This window comes from Schistocerca americana, chromosome 3 (genome assembly GCF_021461395.2).
Source record: "Schistocerca americana isolate TAMUIC-IGC-003095 chromosome 3, iqSchAmer2.1, whole genome shotgun sequence".
Lineage (NCBI taxonomy): Eukaryota > Metazoa > Arthropoda > Insecta > Orthoptera > Acrididae > Schistocerca > Schistocerca americana.
The window spans coordinates 378,361,231-378,387,812 of record NC_060121.1 but is presented as its reverse complement, the minus strand read 5'-3'; the positions used below and the strand labels follow the sequence as shown (position 1 = coordinate 378,387,812).

At 38.8% G+C, this 26,582-nt stretch overlaps 1 protein-coding gene across 1 annotated transcript in view; it reads right to left on the bottom strand.

The window, feature by feature from the left end:
• LOC124607050 (glutamate receptor ionotropic, delta-1-like) overlaps nucleotides 1–26,582 on the bottom strand; it is a 64,370-nt gene that overhangs the window by 2,553 nt on the left and 35,235 nt on the right. The window contains exon 3 of the mRNA XM_047139225.1: nucleotides 8,635–8,833. Within this exon, the coding sequence (XP_046995181.1) occupies nucleotides 8,635–8,833 (199 nt within the window). The remainder of the gene's footprint in view (nucleotides 1–8,634; nucleotides 8,834–26,582) is intronic.

Genomic DNA, 26,582 nt, shown 5'->3' with positions numbered 1-26,582 from the left:
GGTCCCTGATCGAATCTGCTTGGCGGATTAATGATACGGGGCTAGTGTGCCTATCATCTTGGATGTGATTTTTAGGTGATTTCTCACACCTGATTAGGTAAATACCAGGCTGGTACCCACATCTTGCCTCAGTTGCACAATTCTCAAACATTCCAAAAATGCTCTCACACTTTCACATGGAGTAACACTAGCTGTGGACAGAGGTACATAAATTCTGTCACAAGGCTGCAACAAAGGGCATCAGGCCACCCTCTACCACTAACATTGCCGGGTCCAGATCAACATGCCAAACTTGTAAAGATATAGGATAAAGCCAGGAAAAAGATGGCTTTAAAAATTTAAAAATAAATTTTTTATATGCTTTGTGAAGATATATTGTGGTTTCTGTGGCTCACAGCTATAGCAGTTTCTCTTTCAGTTTATAATCTGCAATGGTGGAGAACTTAATATACAAAATATTTGTACATCAAGAATATATGACTGGCAATGTCACTGTCATGGTTGAACTTCATGTGTGTGTTGCATTTGTTGGTTTGTGTTGTTTGACAGTTCTTTGAGGGCAGAGCACAGAGGTCCGTTGCAGAGACCTCAGTATTCAGTTATTTCTTTTCACTCACCTCTGGTTTTCTGTATTTGGTGGTTTGCTTAAGTTACTAGTTTATTTTTTGGGGGGGGGGGGGGGGGAGGCTCTTGCTGCATTTGAAAATTTTTAGGTCAGTGTTGATGTTTGTTGCTCCGTATCCATCATTAGGTGTTCTTTGAATTAAAATGACAACTATTATCTTTTACTGCTGCTTTGTGAACCTAATGTTGAAATTTGTACTTGTCAGTCCCATATAAATCGAACTGCAGTCCTGACATGTCATCTGAGAAATGTAGATATATTGTATTTGTTTGTGTTGGCACTAGTTGTCCTTAGTTATCTCTGTATTGAGTTACCTGTTCTGTAGGCTGCTTTTAGTCCTCGTTTTATGAGTGCTGCCTGTCACACAGAAGAGGTTATATCCAGTTTTTCTGTGAGAGTTTTGTAAAGCACTTTTTGATAGCCTACGCAGTGTGCTTTAGCTCAGAGTACAACCAACCACAAAGTTAAGTTACAGGCCAATTTGTCTGGCCTAAAGTGAAGGCAGACTGCAAAGCATGGACACAACTTGGGTCAGGTGTCACTGGTGTAAAGTCAGATGTTGAGCATCCCCAAAACATTGCTGCTATACAATACTAAAAGGATGTCTGCAGTACGTAAATGTTGACCTCGTGGGACCCCTGCCCAAAATGGCAACAGATAATATAACTTGCTGGGTGGAGGCACTGCTCTTGGTTGATATTACAGGCTGGCCAGCACATCCTCCCTTGCTATTAATCTGTTAGGCAGATTCAATCCATGTTTGGCACACCTCTCCTGGACATTCTATGACACTTTAACATGTGTGGGTATTGGGACTGAGCCCATGTAACAGATACAAACTATCCTTCTTTGGCTCTAAATGAAGGGGGAAGCCCATGGGCTGCCTGAAAGGTGTACTATCTCTGATTGCAATAAATCATCAGTGGCAACCTTAACTTGTCCATAGCACACTGCTAAGTCTTGTGAAAAATATGAGGGCCTTGTGTAGTATTTATCCTATGAACTGTGTTGTCTTTGATACTTCTCTTTGCTCTAGGAACATATGTGACAGATGGAACACTGGAAAAATCCTACTAGAAGTTTGTGCACTGACATTGGCATTACTGATCTGCATAAACACATAATGTTCCTTGTGAGGTGCATGTGCATGATGCTGGAACAAACGGTGATTCTTCTCCACATCTACAGCTCCAACTGATGACTCAAGGTTACCGACACATTTCTGTATGTGACGTATTACATCCTTTTGTGTCTGTCTGATATTATCCTTGCTTTCATGGTCAATATTATCTAATAAAGTCTTTGTCAACATTTAATGCATTTTGTTGGGCTACATAAACTGCCTGACAACTCTGGAGGTCCAAGCAAAGTTTTTCATTGGTCTCTTAAGATTTTCCTCGCATTTGGGAGGACGACGGTTCAATCCCGCGTCCGGCCATCCTGATTTAGGATTTCCGTGATTTCCCTAAATCGCTCCAGGCAAATGCCGGGATGGTTCCTTTCAAAGGGCATGGCCGACTTCCTTCCCCGTCCTTCCCTAATCCGATGAGACCGATGACCTCGCTGTCTGGTCTCCTTCCCTGAAACAACCAACCAACCATCTTAAGATTTTCCACATCCTTCAAACCTGCTGGCACACAGAGAACTGGAATGGTAGATTGTTCTCCCAAATACATAGTGTATTTCTTCATTTTAACTATTTTTTTCTAGAATCTTCCAATTCTTTTCTACTGTTGGTCATCTTGGATTGTAAGTATTGATGTTCCTAATGTAACTTCACACATCTCATCCTCACATGTTTGTATTTCTTGTTCATAGTGGCCATTTTCAACTTCAAGGTACAGTATGTATTCATTAATTGTTTAGTCACTGTTGAACTGGAAACTGTCACTGGCACTTGTGAATGTGTGGGTGGTCTGTCTGTCATGCTCAGCACTGATTTTGCATTGACAGTGTTGTCAAACGTGCCATCAGTGAGGCTGCAAGAGAGGCACAACTGTATTAAAAAATCTGCACCCAATAAGCGCTAATTTATGTCAGCTATCATGAGATGCCAGATGAAAAGTTTATGTAGTCCAGGGTCTGCAGTGTGGGTGATTGTTCAATATAGTTTGATGTAAGTGTGATTTGAGCTTCACACCTGAAGGATGGAATCTGAAACCTCTATTTGAGATGCTCTTTTGGGAAGTATGCTCACTTCAGAACCTGTGTCAATTAGGAAATACTAGTTTGATGTCTTGTTTAAGGTGTACAACCTGCAGCTATCCTGTGTGGGTTGAACTGAACTTGTCTGGCCAACCTGCTGTAGTGAAGGTACATTTTTATATGTGCTGTGACCCGAGCACCTATTATAAGTCACAGCTGGAGGTTGGGTGAGTGCACAGCACAGAACATTTGCGTTTCCCAAAATGTGTTTGAAACCAACTCCAAGGCATCAGTTCTGGGTCAAGGATAGAATGTCCATTATCATCAACTGTGAATATCTGATGTGTGCAGCTGTCTGGAATTCCTGCTAGCAGTTGTTGTCTGTTGTTTACATGTGGCATCAAGTCATTTATTTCTGCAAGTGCTCAGCATCCTTTGGTGACTTGCTGCTGCAGTGGAGAGGTTAGAGACAACTTCCAGCATGCCACCATAATAGTGTTGCTGATGGTACAGGAGTGCTAAAATTCTATCTACAATTTGTAAACTGTCTTCTCCCATATCATATTTGTGGTTAATAATTGTAGCCTGTATCTGTGGGGGCATGTATGTTGGATCAATTAATTCACGTAAATGACTCCACAGCTGCGAACTTGTTTTGCTGCCCAATTTTTCTGTGTACATCACTTGCTGCATCTGTCATTCTGGTGATTTAATTAAGTGTCAGACCAAAGTAGCTTTTGCTGCATCAGATTTATAGGTTCAGGAGCCAACTGAATCACATCACTTGTGAGGTAACCATATTCCCCAAAATTGTCTACTTGGCTGGAAAACTTCTAAGTGCTGTTCACTAGTGCCAAGGATTGTTTCCACAATGGCAAACCAAGTTCTTAAATGATCTGGTTGAAAAGGAAGTGGTTTAGATGGAGGACACTGTCTCATAGGTATTTCATGAAAAACGTGTCCATAAGGCACTAGTTCTGTCAGTATGAAGGCTTTGGCAGAGGTAAACTCAATCATGTGGTGTGGAAGAAAATTCAGAAAGTCTGTTGTTTACCCCAGCCAGCCGGGTTCGACATGGTTGAAGGAATGAATTCGATGGAATTGTTTCCAACATGGGAGGACAAAGAAAAGAATCCATTGCATTGCAGTGCAGATGTGAATTAGCAGGGAATACTGTCCTGTACACTATCCTGTGCTCAGTGAATTTAATCAGAATTGTTTATAAAGTCATTTAAAGGTATTGACTGTGCAACACATTGTGTATATAGTTGTTCTATATGACCATAATTATGTGCTGGTGGTGAAAGTTTTGATTTCACTGTGTACACTGTATGTTCAGCATTGTTCGAAACATGTTAAGAGCCACTAAGGAAGTCACCGTGCTGGCAAAATGGTCCAAGTAACAGTTGTTCACTGGAATGAACCACTGTCTCTGTGAAGTACCCCATTGCATATCTCAGATGTTGCCAGAAGTGGTTTGCTTGCTTGTCACAGGTCAACACTAGGAATTCCAGGTGGAGTAATATTTGAAATAGCACTCATGTGGTTCTAAAGTGAAATTGCAGTATTTTATTGTTTGTATGGTACAAAGAACTAGCTGAAAGCATGCTACACTACAAAAATTAAAAAAAAAAAACCTCTACTGGAAGTACTGGTCACTCAGAGATAGTTGCAACTATTTATTGCTGTCTGGATGCAAAGTACTAACATAAATATTGATTTTATTTTAGATTGTTATTCAGCAGGACTTCAATGAAATTTACACATGGTGTTTCATTTAGAGCAGTGATTACCATCCTTTCTTACACCATTATCCTGGAGTGCAATCAGACATTAGCAGTACCCCTGCCCTCATTCCCCCCTCCCTTCCACTCATTATCACCAACTTTAGCACCTAAATAAATTGAAGAGTGAAAGACTTTTCTTGGAACACTTTTATTTTTAAAATGATGAAAGATGAATGATATTTAATGTGTGTGTGTGTGTGTTTTTTTTATGAATGACGAAGGAATTTGTGATGCATTGCAAGTGCTACCCACAACTCCTTAAGCCAGCTATCCACAGTGAGCATACACACTTGTTAGACCCCTGCAGTAGCTTGACCTGCACACTACAATCTCATTTAAAATCAAACAGATTCACATGAATGCACTATACTTACTGTTCAAAGCCCACTTCATTGCCGCACTCCTTACTTTTTAGCTGTCACAAGCTGGATGACTTCAGGCTGCTAACACTTTGTGTCTAACTGCTCAGTAATAATAATAAAACCTTGTACAGCATTATAGTACCCCTTATGTAGTCACTGCTGTGTCATGATGTAAATTAATTCATTTATCTATTTCATAGCAAGTAATGAGGCAATTTCAGGACTACTGCAGGTACTATCTACAACTTGGAGAAGACATTTTCTCTTGAGATAGTTAGCATTTGCTATGTGTATGTTTCCCTTTTGCTATGTGTATGTTTCCATTTTGTCATGAGTGATGTACAGGACAAAGCACAACATAAGCATGTAGTGAATGGACTATGTGAGGAACCTGTAACCACACCGCATTAATGCAGCTAATTGTGAAAAAGTAATTATTAATACCTTTGAGTCTTACAAAACTGAGATAATAGTAATGATCTTTAGAAAATAATTTAGTTTCATGACTGAAACAGATTCGAATCGTGTAGTTTTTACGCCTCAGAAAATTTCATTTTACCCCTCAGGGGGTAATTACTGCCAAGTTAGGAATCACTGATGGAGAGTATGACCACTGTTGTTTACTTGTGGTACAGCCAGGTCAGTTCTCCTTGGTTGAAATGTCATAAGTCTTTGTGAGATTAAAACTTGAAATTTTTTACTGTGAACCAGTTGCGGGATTGCTCAGCTACCATCTATGTTATGCCTCTTATTGTTGAGTATGAGCTTATTGTTATTGTACTTGTCCCATCAGTAAACACTATAGTCTTTTATGGCCCAACAAAATCACTTGATCACTTATGTAGTTTAAGAATAGGAGTGGTTCTACTACCAAATCTTGTGAGACCCCACATGTTTTGTTCTCTCATTATGAGTTTAATTTTATTCCTATAGTGCAGGTTGTCAATATGACCCTCTGCTTTCTGTTGATGGAGATAAGACTCCATCTACGAACAAAAGATGCCATTTATGCTACAACATTTCATTGTACCAATACTAACATTTACTTTCTTGGTGTACAGTTAACATACATTCCTTCTAAAATGTCCTAGACATGTCAATTAATACTAAAATTTTTTGTGAGCTTTACCAACTGACTATCAAGTATTTACAACAATGTGCACACACTATAACTTGGCCCTTAGCTATGCAGATGGCTGGGCAGGAGACACGACAGTATCACTCTGATGGTTCTGTTGTGGAGGGCCAGCGAGTGGTAGGAGAAATATGAACTTTCTTATTTTCTTCTTCCTACACATTTAATCACGTTAATTCAATCTCTTGCACCTGACTGTAAAGTATTCTCTCTACACCAGCAGAGTTTTGAGGCTAAAATGCCACATTGTGAAGAGCAGATATAGCTATGATAATATCCAAATTGTAATTGCTGACAGCCGACACGAAAATCATGAAATGACTGTGACTTAAGGACATAGACTCTGACTCGTCTAACAGAAAGAGCACTAATGTGCCATCTGTGTCTGTACAAGTACTACCCTATCCTGTATGAACTAAATGTCAAATGTGCTCTTTGAATTAACACATTATGATAGCAACTGACTAAAATCTCCTCAGTTTTCAAGTTGCATCATTTTGAATAAAACACTCGAGTTTTCGATGAGTATCTCAGCCAAAGTTGTCAGGAGTACAAACTACTGACTGCCGGGACTGGCATGGCTTTTTGCTCATATAGACACAACAGTGGCATCTGCCACAAATCAGAGGGCTGAAATGATGAGTGCCTGGAAGGTGAGTTGGGCAGCTCGTAGCAGTTCCGGCCTGCCATGGGATTGAGTGACATCAAGTATTGTGAGTGGCCAGTGCAACATTTGAAACTGCCATTCCAACCTCCCTACGAGTGTAAGGCATCCATCTTAGCTTTCCTAGAAATATCCAACACCTGCCCCCATGCCCTATTTGGATGTTTTAGTTGAGTGGTCATTCAGTGTACAGGAAACCAATGCACACTGATCAGTAATCAGATACCGACAGTTTTCAACACACTGTGTGCTAGAAAGAGGTCCTGATCATGTTATCACACAGAGTAGAGATTATTTCTGGCCATGAGCACCTACAGTCTGAATTGTAACATTTTAGACGCATGTTCAGAGAAAATGGTTATAGCAAGGGAGACATTGCAAACACTTTCAGGAGCCACAGACCAAGGACGCTATGTGTATCAGCAGAAAATGCCAAGCCAGCTGCTTTCCTGCCATAGTGTGAGACAACAAATAGTAAGCTAGATGTGGACTGAGACCAGTGTTTTGGTTTGCCTTCAAGATACAAGATATGCTGTACCCTTTTAAAGATGACATAGCTCTTCTCATACCCAGTGTGTATGGTGTTCTTTGCAAATGCAGCAGCATCTACATAGACCAAACAATTCGCACAGCAGTTGCAGAGTGTTGTGCTGAGCGTAAGTGACATATTAAGAAAGTGAGCTTGACAAGTCAGCCAGAGCTGGTCACTGCCTGGAAAACAGACACAAAATACCACTTGAAAAGATGAGAGTCTTGCGTCATGCGTTAACATATTGGGACTCCGTTATAAATGGGGCAGATAAAATTATAACAAACAGTAACAGTTTTAGTAGGGACCAGGTACACACTCAGTAGGACATGGGGACAGGCTTTAGATACTGAAACAAAGCAAAGGCAGGTAATTGATAACTGTCGGGAGGGGGGAGTGGCAGTTCTAAACATGATGTCAACCTCTCACACCACTGAACATCACTTGGTCCCGTGGCAGGCAGTAGCTGCTATGAGCTGCCCAACTCATCTTCCACATGTGCATCATTTCAGCACTCTGTTAGGTACCAGATGCTGTGACTGTCACAATGTAAGTGGAAAATTGTGCCAGCTCCAGTAGTCAGTGGTTTTTATTCTTGATGACCATAGCAGAGAGTGCCATTGAAAGGCCAAGTGTTTTATCTGAAATGAAGGGGATTGAAAACAGAGAAAAATTTGTTCAGGCATGCTGCTGCGAAAGACCCCAAGGACATATGATCGCAAACTCTCTCTGTTCCTGTCTGCTGCAAACTGGACAGTTGGCCACAGGTAACAATCATTATTTTAAACTAGCTCATACTTTTCCTTCTAGAAGCTTTACAGAACTACCATCAAGAGAATTACAAACATCAAAGAGACAAAACATAAGACCAGTTCGCTTACAGCTGCCATCAAATGATGACAATTCCAGATGCTCCAAGAGTTCAATACCATCCCTTTCAGACTTTCTTGTTGACATGTCTAGGTGAGCAGTGTAGCCGTTTCCTCATTCTAACACGATGTATCAGGATAGCTCGAGTAACCTTCTAACTGTTTAACCAGCATACTTCCCTTTGGCGTTAGAGCAGATAGAAGGAGTAGGAGGTAAACAACACTATTTTCTGTTTATATAGGTCACATTTTAAGACAGGAAATAAACAAAGAGCATAAGTGAAAAGCAAGTAAGTAAGTCTGTCTGTGCAAGACTTAAACATATGCACTTCCCATTGCTAGAAATCACAGAGCATAGGCTACAAATTACACTAATAGCTAGGTCATCTTATCCAAAACAATACATTTTTATTAACTGAAGCATTACATCAGAGATTATTAAACAAGTATCAGGATTAATGTGTAAAATGTGAACATCAAATCAACCAAATAATGATGAAAGGTAATGTTACTTGTACCTTATGCTTTAGATGCCAGCAAATTTCAGCTACGCCAATGAGGGAGGCCACAAGGATGCCAATCAGTAATATACCAAATGGAGACATAAGTTGATCCATGTCCACTGCTTCCCAGTGGTCATCTTGCTCATATTCTCTGCGTGGCCACCATTCTCTGTACAGTTTCTGGATAATGCCATTGCGCCGAAGAACTTGGATGCTGCAAAACATCATTTCTCAACAAGATACATTCATCAGCAGCAAGGAAATGCAATCGAAGAACATTTAACCAGTGCTAATGAACAGTTTTCCACTGCAATAAGATTCTGACACACGTCTAAGCAATAAAGAATCATTTATAGTGTACTGATGTTTACTAGATACAGATGGTTACTTCCTGAAAGGTGGAAGTAACTCATATCAGTCAGTTTGTCACTACTATACACAGTGTAGTGAATTGAAGTGTTGCTGTGAATTTAGACTACACTTACATGATTTTTTTCTGAAACATTTGAAAAAGAGAAAAAAAGTAGACATCAAAACATTACAATAAGCCAGGATAAAACATCTTCACTCCATAGATGGGAGTGAATAATATTGTATGATTAAATATTGTTCACAAGCCATACTAATTCTAGTTCCTTTTGGGTATCTCTTCTCATAGTTTCATTCCTCTCTTAGAAGTACTAGTATCAGCATTTGTGAAAATTAAGTAAAGTATTACCCCATCACAGAATAACCAAATATCAGGTATCTCAATGAAATACTGATCTCCAATGAAGCACCCTGCCATGGAAATATGGAGTTGAATTCTGACACTTGTCATGGGCCCCACACACAACAGACCCCCTACATCCACCATAATTGTCACATACCATGTGTAAGAAGTTCCTCATTCTCTCAACACTAGCTGGTACCTAGACTCAATCACCAAATTAAATATGGGAATATTGCTGACATAGGTTCCAATTAGTGTTCCACACACCTCTATAATATGGAATGTTGGTGGAAATAAGTCAATGGTACACACACTGTGTTGTGTATAGGATAATGAGCATGGTGTTCAACACCTTGCTGACACTTTAAAAGAATATGCAGTCATGGATGCCTCAAGCACTGACAATGTCTGGTGAAACTTGAGTAAGAGTAGAAAATCTGTCGTCCTTGCCAACTGTGTGTCTTGATTGCCATGTGCATACTCCTAGCTGTTCATCCCCTTTGACAGGATAATCCAAGGTCCTCTGTTTCCCCACTGTGCTTTTTGCACATATGGAACCCAACTGGAGAAGTGTTACAAAATCATAGGTGTCAACATCTGTGATAAATGAAAGTTTGAGTTACACATGAGCCTAATGGTTAAGGTGAATGCTTATGACAAGCAGGAAATCTGGATTCAAGTCCTGTTCTGGCACAAATTTTCAATTATCACTATAAATTCAAAAATATCTTTCTTCAATAGTGAGATCATACATTGATAAGAGAAATTACAAAACAGAAATGAATGACAAATGATAACTATATTCAGCAATCCTAAAAGAAACACAGGGCTACTAGCAGAGTTATCAAATAACAAGTTTCAACAGACATTGTCAGTGCCTCAGGCATCCGTGACTCCAGATTCTTTCAAAATGTCAGCACTGTGCTGAACAGCCATACTCAGTATCCTAAACATACTACACGGAGTGTTCCATTGACTCATTTCCACCGACGTTTGATATTATAGTGTTGTATCAAACACTCATTGGAACCTATGCCAGTGATACACCCACTTGTTAGTGTGGTGAGTGATTCTAGACACTAGCTAGTGTCGAGAGAATGACAAACTTGGTACCATGGTATGAGGAAATTATGGTGGATATAACTGCTGCATACCATGGTAAGGAGTTCCTCATGCTCTCAACATCAGCTGGCATGTAGGATCACTCCCCATTCTAACATGTGGAAATATAACTGACAGAAGTGTCCGCCCCCGGTAGCTGAGTGGTCAGCGTGACGGACTGTCAATCCTAAGGGCCCGGGTTCAATTTCCGGTTGGGTCGGAGATTTTCTCCGCTCAGGGACCGGATGTTGTGTTGTCCTAATCATCACCATTTTATCCCCATCAACGTGCAAGTCACTGAAGTGGCGTCAAATCGAAAGACTTGCACAAGGCGAGTGGTGTACCCGACGGGAGGCCCTCGTCGCACGCCATGTTCCACACATCACAATAACATGGAATTTCCGGTTGGGTCGGAGATTTTCTCCGCTCAGGGACCGGATGTTGTGTTGTCCTAATCATCACCATTTTATCCCCATCAACGTGCAAGTCACTGAAGTGGCGTCAAATCGAAAGACTTGCACAAGGCGAGTGGTGTACCCGACGGGAGGCCCTCAGTCGCACGCCATGTTCCACACATCACAATAACATGGAATGGTGATGGAAATGAATCAATGAATCCTTATTTACCTGGGTATATGACCCCCCTTTATTTAACAGGTTTCTTAAGGAAAAAATTATTTTTTACACATTCTGACTAATCAAAATCATAATTTTTATTGACATATGGTACCAGCCTAAAAATTTAATGTTACACGTATTCTAAACTTATGCATTTTGACAATACAAGGAGAAATTAATGAAAAGAAATTGTTTATATTAATTTTTTTATCTTCACTGCCTCATTTCGTTAGTCTGTCGACTGTGGTATCACAATTTTTAATCATCATCCTAACAGGACAGTTTTGAAACTTATATCTTTGATGTCACAAATATTTGTCTGTTCCTTCCAAATATGTTCTGTTTTCTGAGGTTGTGGTTACAGTGGGATCTGAGAACACTGATGTTTTTTACTGGAAAAACAGCAGATTTCGCTTCTATACTTACTTGAGACTGTTGTAATATCTCTTGCTTCCACACACTGTCTGCCCACCACTCTCTCAGTAGCTGTGTATGAACCAGCAACTGCCCCCCCCCTCCACCCCCCCCCCACCCCCCCCCCCCCACCCCCCCCCCCCCCCCCGGCTCCAATTGCTCCTATCTTTATTGACGGTGAACATCGACAACATTCCTGCATGAAACACGTTAATACGCCACTAGCTCCAGCCTTGATTTTAACAATCTCCTGCAGAAATGTGTGCGACTGTAGAGTTTTTATCCAATTTTTAGGTCAGCTCGATTCCAAGCACAAATCGCTTCAGGCAAACTGCAATTTAAACTTGGTAAATGTTCATATAAAGACAAAGTATGCATTACAGGTTCCTACTCAAGAGGACATCGTTATCAGGAGAAAGAAAACTGGCGTTCTACGGATCGGAGTGTGGAATGTCAGATCCCTTAATCGGGCAGGTAGATTAGAAAATTTAAAAAGGGAAATCGATAGGTTAAAGTTAGATATAGTGGGAATTAGTGAAGTTTGGTGGCAGGAGGAACAAGACTTTTGGACAGGTGAATACAGGGTTATAAATACAAAATCAGATAGGGGTAATGCAGGAGTAGGTTTAATAATGAATAAAAGAAATAGGACTACGGGTAAGCTACTACAAACAGCATAGTGAACGCATTATTGTGGCCAAGATAGACGTGAAGCCCATGCCTACTACAGTAGTACAAGCTTATATGCCAACTAGCTCTGCAGATGATGAAGAAATTGATGAAATATATGATGAGATAAAAGAAATTATTCAGATAGTGAAGGGAGACGATAATTTAATAGTCATGGGTGACTGGAATTCAAGAGTAGGGAAAGGGAGGGAAGCAAACATAGTACGTGAATATGGATTGGGGCAAAGAAATGAAAGAGGAAGCCGCCTGGTAGAATTTTGCGCACAGCATAACTTAATCATAGCTAACACTTGGTTCAAGAATCATGAAAGAAGGTTGTATACACGGAAGAACGCTGGAGACACTAAAAGGTATCAGATAGATTATATAATGGTAAGACAGAGATTTAGGAACCAGGATTTAAATTGTAAGACATTTCTAGGGGCAGATGTGGACTCTGACCACAATCTATTGGTTATGAACTGTAGATTAAAACTGAAGAAACTGCAAAAAGGTGGGAATTTAAGGAGATGGGACCTGGATAAACTGAAAGAACCAGAGGTTGTACAGGGTTTCAGGGAGAGCATAAGGGAACAATTGACAGGAATGGGGGAAAGAAATACAGTAGAAGAAGAATGTGTAGTTTTGAGGGATGAAATAGTGAAGGCAGCAGAGGATAAAATAGGTAACAAGACGAGGGCTAATAGAAATCCTTGGGTAACAGAAGAAATACTGAATTTAACTGATGAAAGGAGAAAATATAAAAATGCAGTAAATGAACCAGACAAAAAGGAATACAAACGTCTCAAAAATGAGATCCACAGGAAGTGCAAAACAGCTAAGCAGGGATGGCTAGAAGACAAATGTAAGGATGTAGAGGCTTATCTCACTAGGGGTAAGATAGATACTGCCTACAGGAAAATTAAAGAGACCTTTGGAGAAAGGAGAACCACTTGCATGAATATCAAGAGCTTTGATGGAAAACCAGTTCTAAGCAAAGAAGGGAAAGCAGAAAGGTGGAAGGAGTGTATAGAGGGTCTATACAAGGGCGATGTACTTAAGGACAATATTACGGAAATGGAAAAGGATGTAGATGAAGATGAAATGGGAGATATGATACTGCGTGAAGAGATTGACAGAGCACTGAAAGAACTGAGTCGTAACAAGGCCCCCGGAGTAGACAACATTCCATTAGAACTACTGACAGCCTTGTGAGAGCCTGTCCTGACAAAAATCTACTATCTGGTGAGCAAGATGTATGAGACAGGTGAAATACCCTCAGACTTCAAGAAGAATATAATAATTCCAATCCTAAAGAAAGCTGGTGTTGACAGTTGTGAAAATTACCGAACTATCAGTTTAATAAGTCACAGCTGCAAAGTACTAATGCGAATTCTTTACCGACGAATGGAAAAACTGATAGAAGCCGACCTTGGGGAAGATCAGTTTGGGTTCCATAGAAATGTTGGAACATGTGAGGCAATACTGACCCTACGACTTTTCTTAGAAGAAAGATTAAGGAAAGACACACCTACGTATCTAGCATTTGTAGACTCAGAGAAAGCTTTTGACAATGTTGACTGGAATACTCTCTTTCAAATTCTGAAGGTGGCAGGGGTAAAACACAGGGAACGAAAGGCTATTTACAATTTGTACAGAAAGCAGATGGCAGTTGTAAGAGTCAAGGGGTATGAAAGGGAAGCAGCGGTTGGGAAGGGAGGGAGACAGGGTTGTAGCCTATCCCCAATGTTATTCAATCTGTATATTAAGCAAGCAGTGCAGGAAACAAAAGAAATGTTTGGAGTAGGTATTAAAATCCATGAAGAAGAAATAAAAACTTTGAGGTTCACTGATGACATTGTAATTCTGTCAGAGACAGCAAAGGGCTTGGGAGAGCACTTGAACGGAATGGACAGTGTCTTCAAAGAAGGATATAGGATGAACATCAACAAAAGCAAAACGAGGAAAATGGAATGTAATCGAATTAAGTTGGGTGATGCTGAGGGAATTAGATTAGGAAATGAGACACTTAAAGTAGTAAAGGAGTTTTGCTATTTGGGGAGCAAAATAACTGATGATGGTCGAAGTAGAGAAGATATAAAATGTAGACTGGCAATGGCAAGGAAAGTGTTTCTGTAGAAGAGAAATTTGTTAACATCCAGTATAGATTTAAGTGTCAGTAAGTCGTTTCTGAAAGTATTCGTATGGAGTGCAGCCATGTACGGAAGTGAAACATGGATGATAAATAGTTTAGACAAGAAGAGAAGAGAATAGAAGCTTTTGAAATGTGGTGCTACCGAAGAATGCTGAAGATTAGATGGGTAGATCACATAACTAATGAGGTGGTATTGAATAGAATTGGGGAGAAGAGACATTTGTCGCACAACTTGACTAGAAGAAGGGATCGGTTGGTAGGGCATATTCTGAGGCATCAAGGGATCACCAATTTAGTATTGGAGGGCAGCGTGGAGGGTAAAAATCATAGAGGGAGACCAAGAGATGAATACACTAAGCAGATTCAGAAGGATGTAGCTTGCAGTAGGTACTGTGAGATGAAGAAGCTTGCACAGGATAGAGTATAATGGAGAGCTGCATCAAACCAGTCTCACGACTGAAGACAACAACAACAACAACAACAACAACCATGATTCAGTCCAATTCTCAAACTATCACTCATTCTGCGATAAGTACTGTCTCCACAGTGGGTCATCCTGGCATAGTTTATAACTGTGATAATAAATGCAGCCCATTTAATGTAGTTAATTTTGTTTGTTAGAAATTTAATTCTTGATTCATTTTCTTTCTCGTATCATCTGAATGTCACCATCTTTGTCGAAAGCTGGCAACGGTTTAGTTTAACAGCTATCACAACATGCTCATTAGCTATTTCCTGCAGATAATCCACAATATTTGGTATCACAAAGCAGGAAGTTTACAAGGTTCGGTTTTACGGTTATGTATATAAGTTTATTTATTTATTCATTCAAAAATCTTTTAAAATTGTGGGATATGTCATTGATTTGCAAATATCAATGTTGTGTGACTAGGGCCTCCTGTCGCGTAGACCATTTGCCTGATGCAAGTCTTTCGATTTGATGCCACTTTGGCGACTTGCGCATTGATGGGGATGAAATGATGATGATTAGGACAACATAACACCCAGACCCTGAGTGGAGAAAATCTCTGACCCAGCCGGGAATCAAACCTGTTGCTTTAGGATTGACATTCTGTCATGCTGTGCTGACCACACAGATACCAGGGGCGGACATTGATCTGCAAATATTTTACACACACACACACACACACACACACACACAGCTGCAGAAAATCAAACATAGGCTGCTGTTCTTGTTGTTCCAGAAGCTGCAAAAGTGTACCTGATGACCACTGTTTTCACTTTTTTCAGTAATAAACACACTGAACTTCAATGAAGCATAGCAGCAGTTACTCCTTGATAACTTTAACAGAACAGTCGAGGAGCAGTAGTGGAAGGAAAGTGGTGCAACAAAGTACAACTGACTTGAACTTTTTGTGGGATGACAAAAATTGTGTCTCTTAATTTGAGCCACTAAAAACTGGGAGTTCACACATGCAACTGCAAGGTAACTGTAGTATGCCACAAGCTCTGGCACTCTTGTTGTATGTGTGAACCTGGCCTCATGTCTTGTAAGCATTGTGCTTTGGAATTCTTTGAAATAAATTTGTGCAGAGCTTCCTCAGCCAAAGCTTCAACTGTAAATGTAAGATAACCCCTATATTCATCCATTAAACAATGCAAAAACATTGACCTCATCAGCAATAGTTTAATCTGTGAATTTTGAGAAAAAAATTGAAAATTTTCGAGAAAGATGACCCTGTATTCATCCATTAAACAATGCAAAAATTTTGACTTCATCAGCAATAGTTTAATCTGTGAATTTTGAAAAATGAATCTGGGAGAAAAACCTCATCTTATAATTGAGTAAATACAGTAATACATGTGACTATGACGTAGTTTCCAGTTAGTGTTCCATACACTTTTATAATATGAAATGCTGGGGGAAATGAGTCAATGGGATGAGTCAATGTGGTGTATATAGGATATTGAGCATGACATCCAGCGCTGCGCTTACACTGAAAGAATATACACTCGTGGATGCCTAAAGCACTGACTATGTCTAGTGAAACTTTAGTAAGAGTAGAAAACCTGTCCATTTTTGTCAGTTGTATGCATTGACTGCAGTGGTGCATACTCCTAGCTGTTCATCCCTTTTGATAGTATAAAGCAAAGTTCTCTGTTTCTCTTCTGATGCTTGTTCCACATACTGAACCCCACTGGAGAAGTGTAAGGAAATCATAGGTGGAAACATCCATGATAAATGTAAGTTTCAGTCACACGTGAATACATGCTCAGATAGCCTAATGGTTATGTGAATGCTTATGGTAAGTAGGAAATCCGGATTCAAGTTCTGGTCTGGCACAAATTTTCTATTATTACTATAAATTCAAAAAGATCTTCCTTCTGTAGTAATATCATACACTGATGTTAGAAATTACATTGATGTTAGAAATTATAAAACAGAAACGAATAGCAAATTATAACTATATTCAGCTAGCCCAAAACAAACACAAGGCTTCTTAGAGAGTTATCAAACCAGAACTGGACAACACAAATAGAACCACTTGTGATACCACATATATCACACCTGGTGAAATGAATAATTTATTTATTAATTCTGGTAACGAAGGACATCCACCTGGACAAAATGACAACTATAAGTCAAGCATTAATAAGCATCAAGAAGAAACAGAGTTATTCATATTGCACAATAAACCTGCAACGTCTACATTCAAGTGGTCACAAATTGCTGTCACTAACATTGCAGTAGCTATACCAAAATTCTGCAATTCAAAATCAGTAGACCTGTATGGTCTGTCAAATTTTGTTATTAAAAAGACAATGGACATTATACTTAAACCACTTTGCATACTAATACACTGGATTTTATGGGCTTTTCCTTTCCAGCCTCCTTAAAGATAAATGTAGTTGCTCCTCTACATAAGGGTCGCACAGCAGCACCGATCAGGATCATGGGGCCACGAGAAGTAACCAGAGCAAAAGACAAGAGCAATGGAAAGAGCGTGGACCATGTCAGTCGCCAGTTCCAGCCATCAGCGCATTCAGACATAGCACACAAGCACAGTTCAAACACACATCCTGTAATGCCGGAAATGCATATCCTCCTATTTCCATCTATTGTACCATAAATTTTTTCCTTATTTTGTCACCTGAAGATATGACATTTCTGTGTCTTTATATATTGTAATTGTTTTACAATTTATATATATATATTTATGCATTTATGTTGATGTATAATTGGTTTGTTTTGTAAATATTATTTGTATTTTTATGCTGGGTCTTGCCTAGGAAAAACTATGCTATCGAACAATAACATCGATAGGTTGTGTGGAGAACCAAAGTGTTTAGGATCTTTAGTAGTGTTGGCTCTGCCGTGTGGAGCATGGGCAGAGCAGAGTCTGGCTGGAGTAGGGCGGTAGAGCAGGTGTGTTGTGTGACGCTCCCGTGAGTTGCCGTGCTTTTGAGGTTTGGCGCATGTAATTGCGCTTGACTTGCTATGATAGTTTCTGACGCGGTGTTGTGGATGGGAAGCATTAGCTGGCACACATCAAGAGCCCATTTTGCCTGGTGACTGTGTCGAGAAGAAGGTGCGCCAACATCCATCTTCTGCAACAGCGACGGCCGAGAATAAGTGATTGTCGCCACCTCCTCGATCGACGACTTCAAACCTTCAATCAACCAACAATGAAGACTGAAAGCATGTAAAGTTTTAGAACTGTATGGCAGACCTCAGCTTTTCAAACTGTTCCATTTGCATCACAAAAATATAGCAACTTAGCATGAACCTTTGTTGCTCATTGTCCCAATTGCATTACCAAGCATGGTCCCTTCCTTTTCCTAAATGAATCCGAGTGTCGTAGCAATTCAAACGCCAGCATTAAAGTAATATCATTCCATTTCACTGCTTTAATTTCAAAGTTTAGTTAAAATATTCATAGCTGACTACAATATTTAGATTACACAAGCACAAATTAAGAGTGCGAGTTTTGTTACCATATTTTAGCTTACCTGTGGCTGCAGCTCAGCTTGGTATGTACTAAATTTTACTATTGTTAATTGTTCAAAATCATTTAATTCAAGTTCAAAGTTAAATTTCTTATTTCTTTTATTGCGTAGATTCAAGTTGCTTTTGAGATGAAGGTTGAGGTAGCCCAAGACTAACCTTATTTTATTTAATTTCGTAGTGCTTCAGAAACTAAGTTCACTATTAAATTCAGTCACTAAATTAACTTTCAATTTTCTGGTATTATTAATTCTTTTGCTACATTATTTCAGAGTGTAGCGAAATTCATTACTTCTGACAAACATTCAGTTTTCGCACAACACGTGTCAACCTTCAGTTGCCACACTTTTACTGCTAATTATATTTGCATTAACCTTTCTTTTTCAGTTATTATAGTAGTTGTCCATAGAACTGGCGACTGTAATTTTCCCCAAATCTCAAATATCTAATTAATGCCAGTTAATTGTTAATGTAACGACTGCACATTTACTTTCTTCATTAACTTACCCTTTTTCAAAATTAATTTCCACCAGTTTCATTTGAATTTTTCCTTTAATTTAGATGTAATCCTTCCTCCCTATTTACCAACAGATTTAACTTTGGTGACGATTCCTTTTCCCAAATTTCCATTAGGTATACGCAGTTTAATTTTTCACTCTCATTAAGGTTGATAAGTGTGGGGGAGGTTACAATCCCCACTGTCTCTGGTTGCTGTGGCCAGTCATATACCTGTTATATAAACTACGAGTATGTGTGAGTGAAAACATGATGCTCTGTTGTCATTATGCATTTCTTCATGGTCACATAACATACTGCCTTCTACATTGGGGCAGCTCCTCTCAAGCGAAAAGAGTTTCGATGTGGGAGAAAAAGGCTATCAGATGTGTAGCAGGTGTTTTCAAAAACAATGTATCTTGTAGGTCACTTTTCATTTCTTTGTAACAACACGTCACAAAAAAAAAAAATAAAATAAAATAAAATAAAATAAAAAACTGGCCAACTCTTTACAAGACTAAACAAGAGTCACAGTAACTATACATACATTGGAACAAAACTGTTCAATGCACTGGCGCTAGAGGTACACACTACCTCATTTAAAATCTTCAGAAATGTTTGAAAAAATTTGCAAAAAAAAGGCTTTCTGTGCCATAGAGAAATTTTTTGATTGTGAAAAAGATCAAAAATTTTAACTTATATTCATTGCATGTTTGTATGCAAATCTATATGATCTAACTGTTTTCTTTATTATTGTTGTATGCATCATTGTGTGTTATTCAATTTTTACAAATTATTAACACCAGTAGCATGCAAATGATCCAATATTACGTGAACAAATAAATGTTTGTGAAAACTGGAATACCCAGAAAAAATATGAGTCACAACTTAGAGGATGTGAAGAATAGTACACTAGCATTAAATGATTATGTTTGCAGATAGATGCCATGCTCATGTGTCCAGCTGCTTCCTGCCTTGGGTGAAGAGAAAGTTAAATTTTACATAAAGCTCAGCTAGTGAAGAATTATAAAATGAAGTGGAAATGCAAAAGCAAATGCTGAATCCTCAATAGGATCAAAAGGTGCAATATAAGAATGTGAGTGAGTTTCAACTTGTAATAAAACTGGACGTAGTATCACACTGATTTTAATGAAGAACAAAAATTCACAGAGTCAGATTTGGGTCATTTATATGAAATTTCTTTGTACTATGACACTGCCTACTTACATACTGTGTGTCATTTTCCTACTGCCATTTATTTACACACAGATCATTCATTTAACACCAAAATTATACCAAAATAATGAATCATCTTGAATAATTTAATAATACTATGTCTACAACTTTGCTTCCATCGTTTTTTCTCAAAGTTCGGGGCTTTGTTCATAGTATTGCCCATTGCTGGCCACTACACTCTCCCATCTTTCGGATAGCATACTAATCCCATGGCAGAAGAACTGGCCGTCTTTTGTGTGGATCCATGAATCGATTCAATTTAGCACTTGTTCATATGATCGGAAGTGCTGGTCAGCCAGACAGTATGCCACTGATCGAAAAAGGTGGTAGTCAGAGAGAGCAATGTATGGAGAATACGGTGGGAGGAATAGGACTTCTCATTTTAACTTTTCGATGTATATTTTGAAGGGTTTTACTACATGGGGTCGAGCACTGACCTGCTGCAAAATTACCTTTACGTGCCTATCTCTGTATTGTGGTCGTTTGTGTTTCAGTGCTGGACTCGAACGCATCAGTTGCTTTTGATAATGATGTCCTGTGACCGTCTTCATCTGTTTCAGTAGCTGCAAAAACGTTCTGTCTACCACCGCCATTCCGGTCTTCGACATCAAAATCACCATTCTTAAGGAGTTGAAAACATTCTCTGCCCGCTCTTTCACTAATAGTTCCCTCACATTGGTCTTACCCAGCGTTTTAAGAGCCAAAGACACAGATTTCTTCGTGTTAAAGCAGAAAATTAAAACTTCCCACAAATTGCGAGAAATGGGTAGCCTACATAAGTTGACGTGCTTAATCGAGAATAACCTTATGATGAAAAATAAAATGGAAATGAGTGTATGGCATCGTTGGCCGGGAGGCCCTATTCGGGGTAGTTCAGCGACTGGCGCACCGGTGATGAGGATGAAATGATGATGAGGACAACACAACACCCAGTCCACGAGTAGAAAACATCTCGAACCCGGGCCCGCTTGCATGGGAGGCAAGCACGTTACCACACAGCTAAGCAGGTGAACACCTTATGATGCAATATTTTTATGGCATTATGTTATACAGATGCCTAAGCTGATTGTGTTACAGCTATGACCAACCAATCGTACCCCACTTGCCGCTACTGCTGTCTATTGCAAAACGGCGGAATCAAAGTTGTAGACCTAAAAATTTATGACGTGAGCAGTGCTTTTACATTAAATCAATCATAACTTTCTATGTACTGGAGTATTTTTTTTTTTTTCCCCCCCTCATGAAAGAGAATGTTTTTTTTCCATATTTAGAGGCAATTTCAACCTGAAAGTACCAATAATAACCTTCTTTCTTCTACTTCTACATTTGTTTAATATTTCTTGGTTAAGATTTTGTTTATACAGAGTTATTTCTTCTCATACATATTGGAAGCTATTATGATTAGTTACCATTTGTAAAACAAAATAGTAGAATTATCCTGCCTGACAAAAAAGTGAAGCACCCAAAAGGGCAGGAGGGAACAAAATGAAACTTGACATATTGTGTTACTGTTATTTATCGAAAATTGATTCAAATTTAAGACGAGTAGGACCGGAAGGTCCTTTCAAGCTAGGTCTAAGGAACATATTTCTAATTCAGGTTTCAGTTATGACTTGAGTTCACATTTATCTGAAATGGGTCACTCAGTTTCTAGTACTACGTTTTGTCTTACAGTTTTTTATACAGAACACAGGGGTAACATTCTTAATATCTTGGAAGAGCTGGAGATCTTTTGTGTGTTATGAAAAAATCTTCAAACCAAACACTTAATACTCAAACTAAATCAAGGCATAAACCAATTTTGCTAACTTCAATTATTTAAATGAAGAGCCTAGTTCTTTCACCCTCTCTCCCTTACCTCCTCGTCCTTGGTCCCTTTACTGGAGTAATTCTCCTTTTTGAACATTTTTTAAACATTTTATGAATTTTTAAGAATTTTAAATTCTAAATTGTCTTTATTAATATGAGTATTTTTGTACACCAGGTTCACAACAGTTTCCTTAAAGTTTATTGGATGTTAATCACTCATCTGAGTGGCTTCAGGTGAGGCACTGTTTACTCTAAACTTCATCTCCATCTTCCTCTTTTTTTGACGCTTTTAGCAATCTCCTCTCGTCTCATTTATTCACAGATTCCAGTTTCATTGCTGTGTTTTAATCCATGACTATCACTTGTTGCGAAATTTTCCAGATTTTAGAGAAAGGCTTGGGATCAGACTATAAAAATGGCTTGACCACTAAAATGTAAATATTCAGTATTGTTGAAACTTTTTATCACTGTGATATGGTCTTTGCATAATACTGTTTATAATATCTGTCTCCTTTTTATTCAGATATGCATCTGATGACATAATTTAAATTATCAAATAGGTCATGCCTCTGACAAAGGATTTACAACAGCTGCACCAGTTTTTATTCAACATGGAGTATTTTATTATTTACATCCAAATGATTAATTTTGTGTGCAACACAGTATCATCAAAGGGATATGCTAATATATCAATTAAATATTTTAGATTACATTTGGAAGTGACAGAAAATCTAATAATCAAATTTATTATTTTTCTTATTTGTTACAAAACTTATATTGTTGCAATATCCAAAGGACTCTTTAGCCACAGACAGAATGATCATTCTCTACAAAATAGATTATACTAAGACATCTCGGCTCATGCATGATCTGGTGCCACAACAGTGATGCATAAGCAGAACCAATGCATAAAAGAGGGTCATATACAGTTATGAATGGGTACTAGACCAAGCAATGCATGGGATGAGTGCCCCTTTATTCACATGGCCATAATGGGCTGAACAGCTTTTTCCACTGTGTTGCTGTGATGTTGGAACACTGCTACGGGTGTAGAGTTTTCTACCTCCCTGGGGTTGGTGGTATCTGTTGTGGCTTGGAAGGGTATGGTAGCACAAATGCCATTGTGTCAGCTACCACTGTCCATAAACCACATTTACCCCAGACTGCAATGGGCACATGAACTCTATTCACATGGTGTTTAGTGACTAAATGCAGTGTTCTTGCAAAAGAGCTGTTTCAACTTGTTATATAGGGAAAACCAAATACATGATGGCAACATGTAAATCCATGTTGATCAGCATAGCGAACAAACATGTGCTATGTTTTGGAACTCCACTCGAAAAAAAATGCAATCTAGAGTTCTACATATTGAAAGCAATCTTAACAGCAATCGCTGTAAATAGACAACTTTTAGAGCCCCTACTTCCCAAAGCTCACATACCTTAGTCCAGCAGAACAATGAACAGTCATAAGAAATGGCAAGTCTTCTTTGAATAACGATACCACTACTTCTCAAGATACCAACTTGTTCATGACTGCCTTCTAGCATCCACTGTTTATGCCTTGTTGTCTAGATTTCAAAACATATGAAGAAGAGTGTCCCTTCCCACTGTGAAAACAATGCCTTTGACATTTAGCGGAGATAGGCATAAGGCCGCCCGACTACTATGGTGACGGTCTACGCCTATGTCATGTAGAGAGTTTGTAAAGTTTCAGTGCAAATTAATACTGGTAATTGATGGAGGATTGTCCTTCTGTTGTTTTGCATGAAGTACTGATATCCCATAAAATATCCATTGAAGCATTCCACAGAACAATCAGACTTTTACAAAACAGCAGTAGCCCTAGGGCTGCTGGCTGCACAGGTTTTTACTCTGGAGACTTCTATCAAATCTTACCAGTAATGACAACAAGGACGATAGCAGATGAAGTCAAAGTGCCTGCAATCACTAATTAGTGCAGCATGTTAATATATCTCCAAAATTTATTAACTAAATGAAAAATTAAAATATCAAGTTTGGAAATACACAACAAATTTCAACTTATAACATAAAACATTCTCGAAAGTCTTGGGATTCTGAGACTGATGTCAAGCCAGAGAACAGGCAAAAATCGTCCGGGTTCTCGATTCCCAAAGTTGATGAACTATCTACACACATAATGAAGTTTGTACAGAACCTTCGGTGTGTGAGTCATACTCGCACTTATCCAGATTTTTCTTAAAAATGTAAGTAAATATCTTTTTCCTGTGGCACCAAAAAGAGCTTTAGAAGACCACTTCAGTGACATGATGAATGTGGAGCCTGATCAAACAGTAAAAAGGTAATAGCACCACTAACCACAGGCTCACCGTTGGGGGAAGAGATCTCACAAACATCTGCCCTACCATCCAAAATGTAAGCAAGCAAAAAGTTCATGAATGTGTCTATGCACTTCAAGTCTGTTAGTCTTTACTCTGCTACTGTGGTGATTCGACAACTTGCTGGTGAAGATACCAGTATTTAGATTTTCAAAGTGCATACGAAAGTCGAAAACTATATATTCTTTTCTTTCATGGCGAAAGTTACCTAATTGTTAGAGCAACAGAGCATTTGTGTGCTGAAAGTTATCCTGTTCGTGCCAAGCCTTCACTGTCTGTCTTAACAAACAGTATAAACAAATTTCAAGAATCTGAAAGTGCTAATAATAAAACACGCCAACGAACAAAAACAGCAACTGATGAGAGAAATGCAGCAAACATTTTAGCAGTGGTAGAACAGAATTCACACACCATGAGGCAGCTTGAATGTGTGAGTGGAATCAGCAAAAGGGAGTGTTCTGCATATGCTACATTCAAACATGTTTCAACCTTCTCATATTTCATTGCATCAATAACTTCATGAAAATGATTTCAGAATTAGCTACAGTTATTTGAATGGTGTCTTCGAAAACTAGTGTGGCATGGCTTGTCTATGCAAGAGTTCTTTTTTTACAGGAGTAGCATCAATTATAATAAATCCTGAGCAAATAAATTTTCACACTTTCTACTACTGATCAGTTGAAAATCCACGCTGGCTGAGGAAGTGGAGAAACAATGATCTTGGGCTATGAACATGTGGTGTGGGCTTATCAAGAATTGTATCACTGGTCCCTGTTTCATTGATGGATCTTTAAATAGCCACAAGTACGGGGGCATGCTGAAGTGCAGTATCTCTGAATTTTTTATGTGAAAACTTTTAAAGCTTTTTAAATAAAACAAATGTTATTAACATTCTAAACTTTATTCTCCATGTCTACATTTTTATTTCTCAACATAATCATCCAGGCGATGAAGACATATCTCACATTGAGAGACTAGTCTGTTGATACTGTCACTGTAGAATGTTCAACTTTGTTGATGGAACCACAATTTCACCTCTGCTTGCGCTGCGTCATTACTATCAAAGTGAGGTCTTCGAGGCGTTCATCACTATCAAAGTGCAGCCCTCAAAGGTGTTGTATTGTTGGTGATGTCACAGCACTTGTGTGTGGTCTGGTACTGTCATGATGAACGAGTTAGCACTCTATTGGTGGACGAACTCTTTAAATTCGAGACTCGTTTGCAACACACTTTTTCTCACACTTATGTTACACACTGCCATGTTACTTGCTACAATTCAGAGCCTTCTAGTAGCACATGGCTGCAAATATGATGTAAACATGAAGATTAAAGTTGTGACAGTTAATAGTGATTGTTTCATTTAAAAAGCTTAAAAAGGGTTTTCACACAAAAAGTTTGGAGGTATTACTTTTTACCTTGTATTTGCAGTTCCTAATAGATGTACTGCCATGTTTAATAAAAGACACATCACTGGACGTAAAGCAGTTCATGCTGTACCAACATAACAGGTGTTATGTCCATTATGCCTAGATAATTAAAAAGCTTCTTAATGGAAAATTTGGGTATAGTTGCATTGCTCACCAGGGAAACATAAAATAGTCAGCATGCTGACAGGACTTAAAACACCTTTCATCAACTGCTGATAGCTTCTTGAATTTATAGACTTCAGCAAGTGAGGCACCTGGCTTGATGAATCTCACTCTACTTACAGTAGTTTCGTTATTTACGTGATAAGACAGGATTTGCTACTCATGTTGCACAGAACACTACCTCTCACTTTTATGTACATCTCTCTTACAGCAGATATTTCAAGTTGTAATAACACTAACTTATACTTTCACACAGGGGAAACAATGTGAGTGATGAAGTACCATATTTAATGGTAATGAAAACATTTTTACAAGTGAGCAATGACAACTGCTGTGCTTTCAGCTGTCTACTTTCAAAGTCAGTCAAACATTATTGTGACCTCATGCTCGGGTATTAACTTTAGCTTGCAGTATAAAATGTTTGTCATCATCTACTATCACACATTTGAGACTACATGACTCTTACCCCTTTATAAATCAACACATTACAGCAGAAATGTAAAAAAACTGCCTCGTGTTACAGCAAAATTGTAACAAACTGCCCTCCATGTTAAAGAAAATTGTAAGAATTGACCCTAACAAATACCCTCTATGTTACAACAAATTTGTTATAGATCGCCCCATACAACACAATATTATGGCAAAACTGTAACAAATTACACCACGTGACTGCAAAACTGTACGAAATTGCCCTATACCTCACAATGTTACAACAAAATTGTATGAAACTAACCCATATATCAAAATGTTACAGTGAAGTTAGGTATCGGGACAATAATGGTCTTTTGATATGAAGACTGCCATTACCCCTTATACTATTGGGTGGGGCATTGATGGTC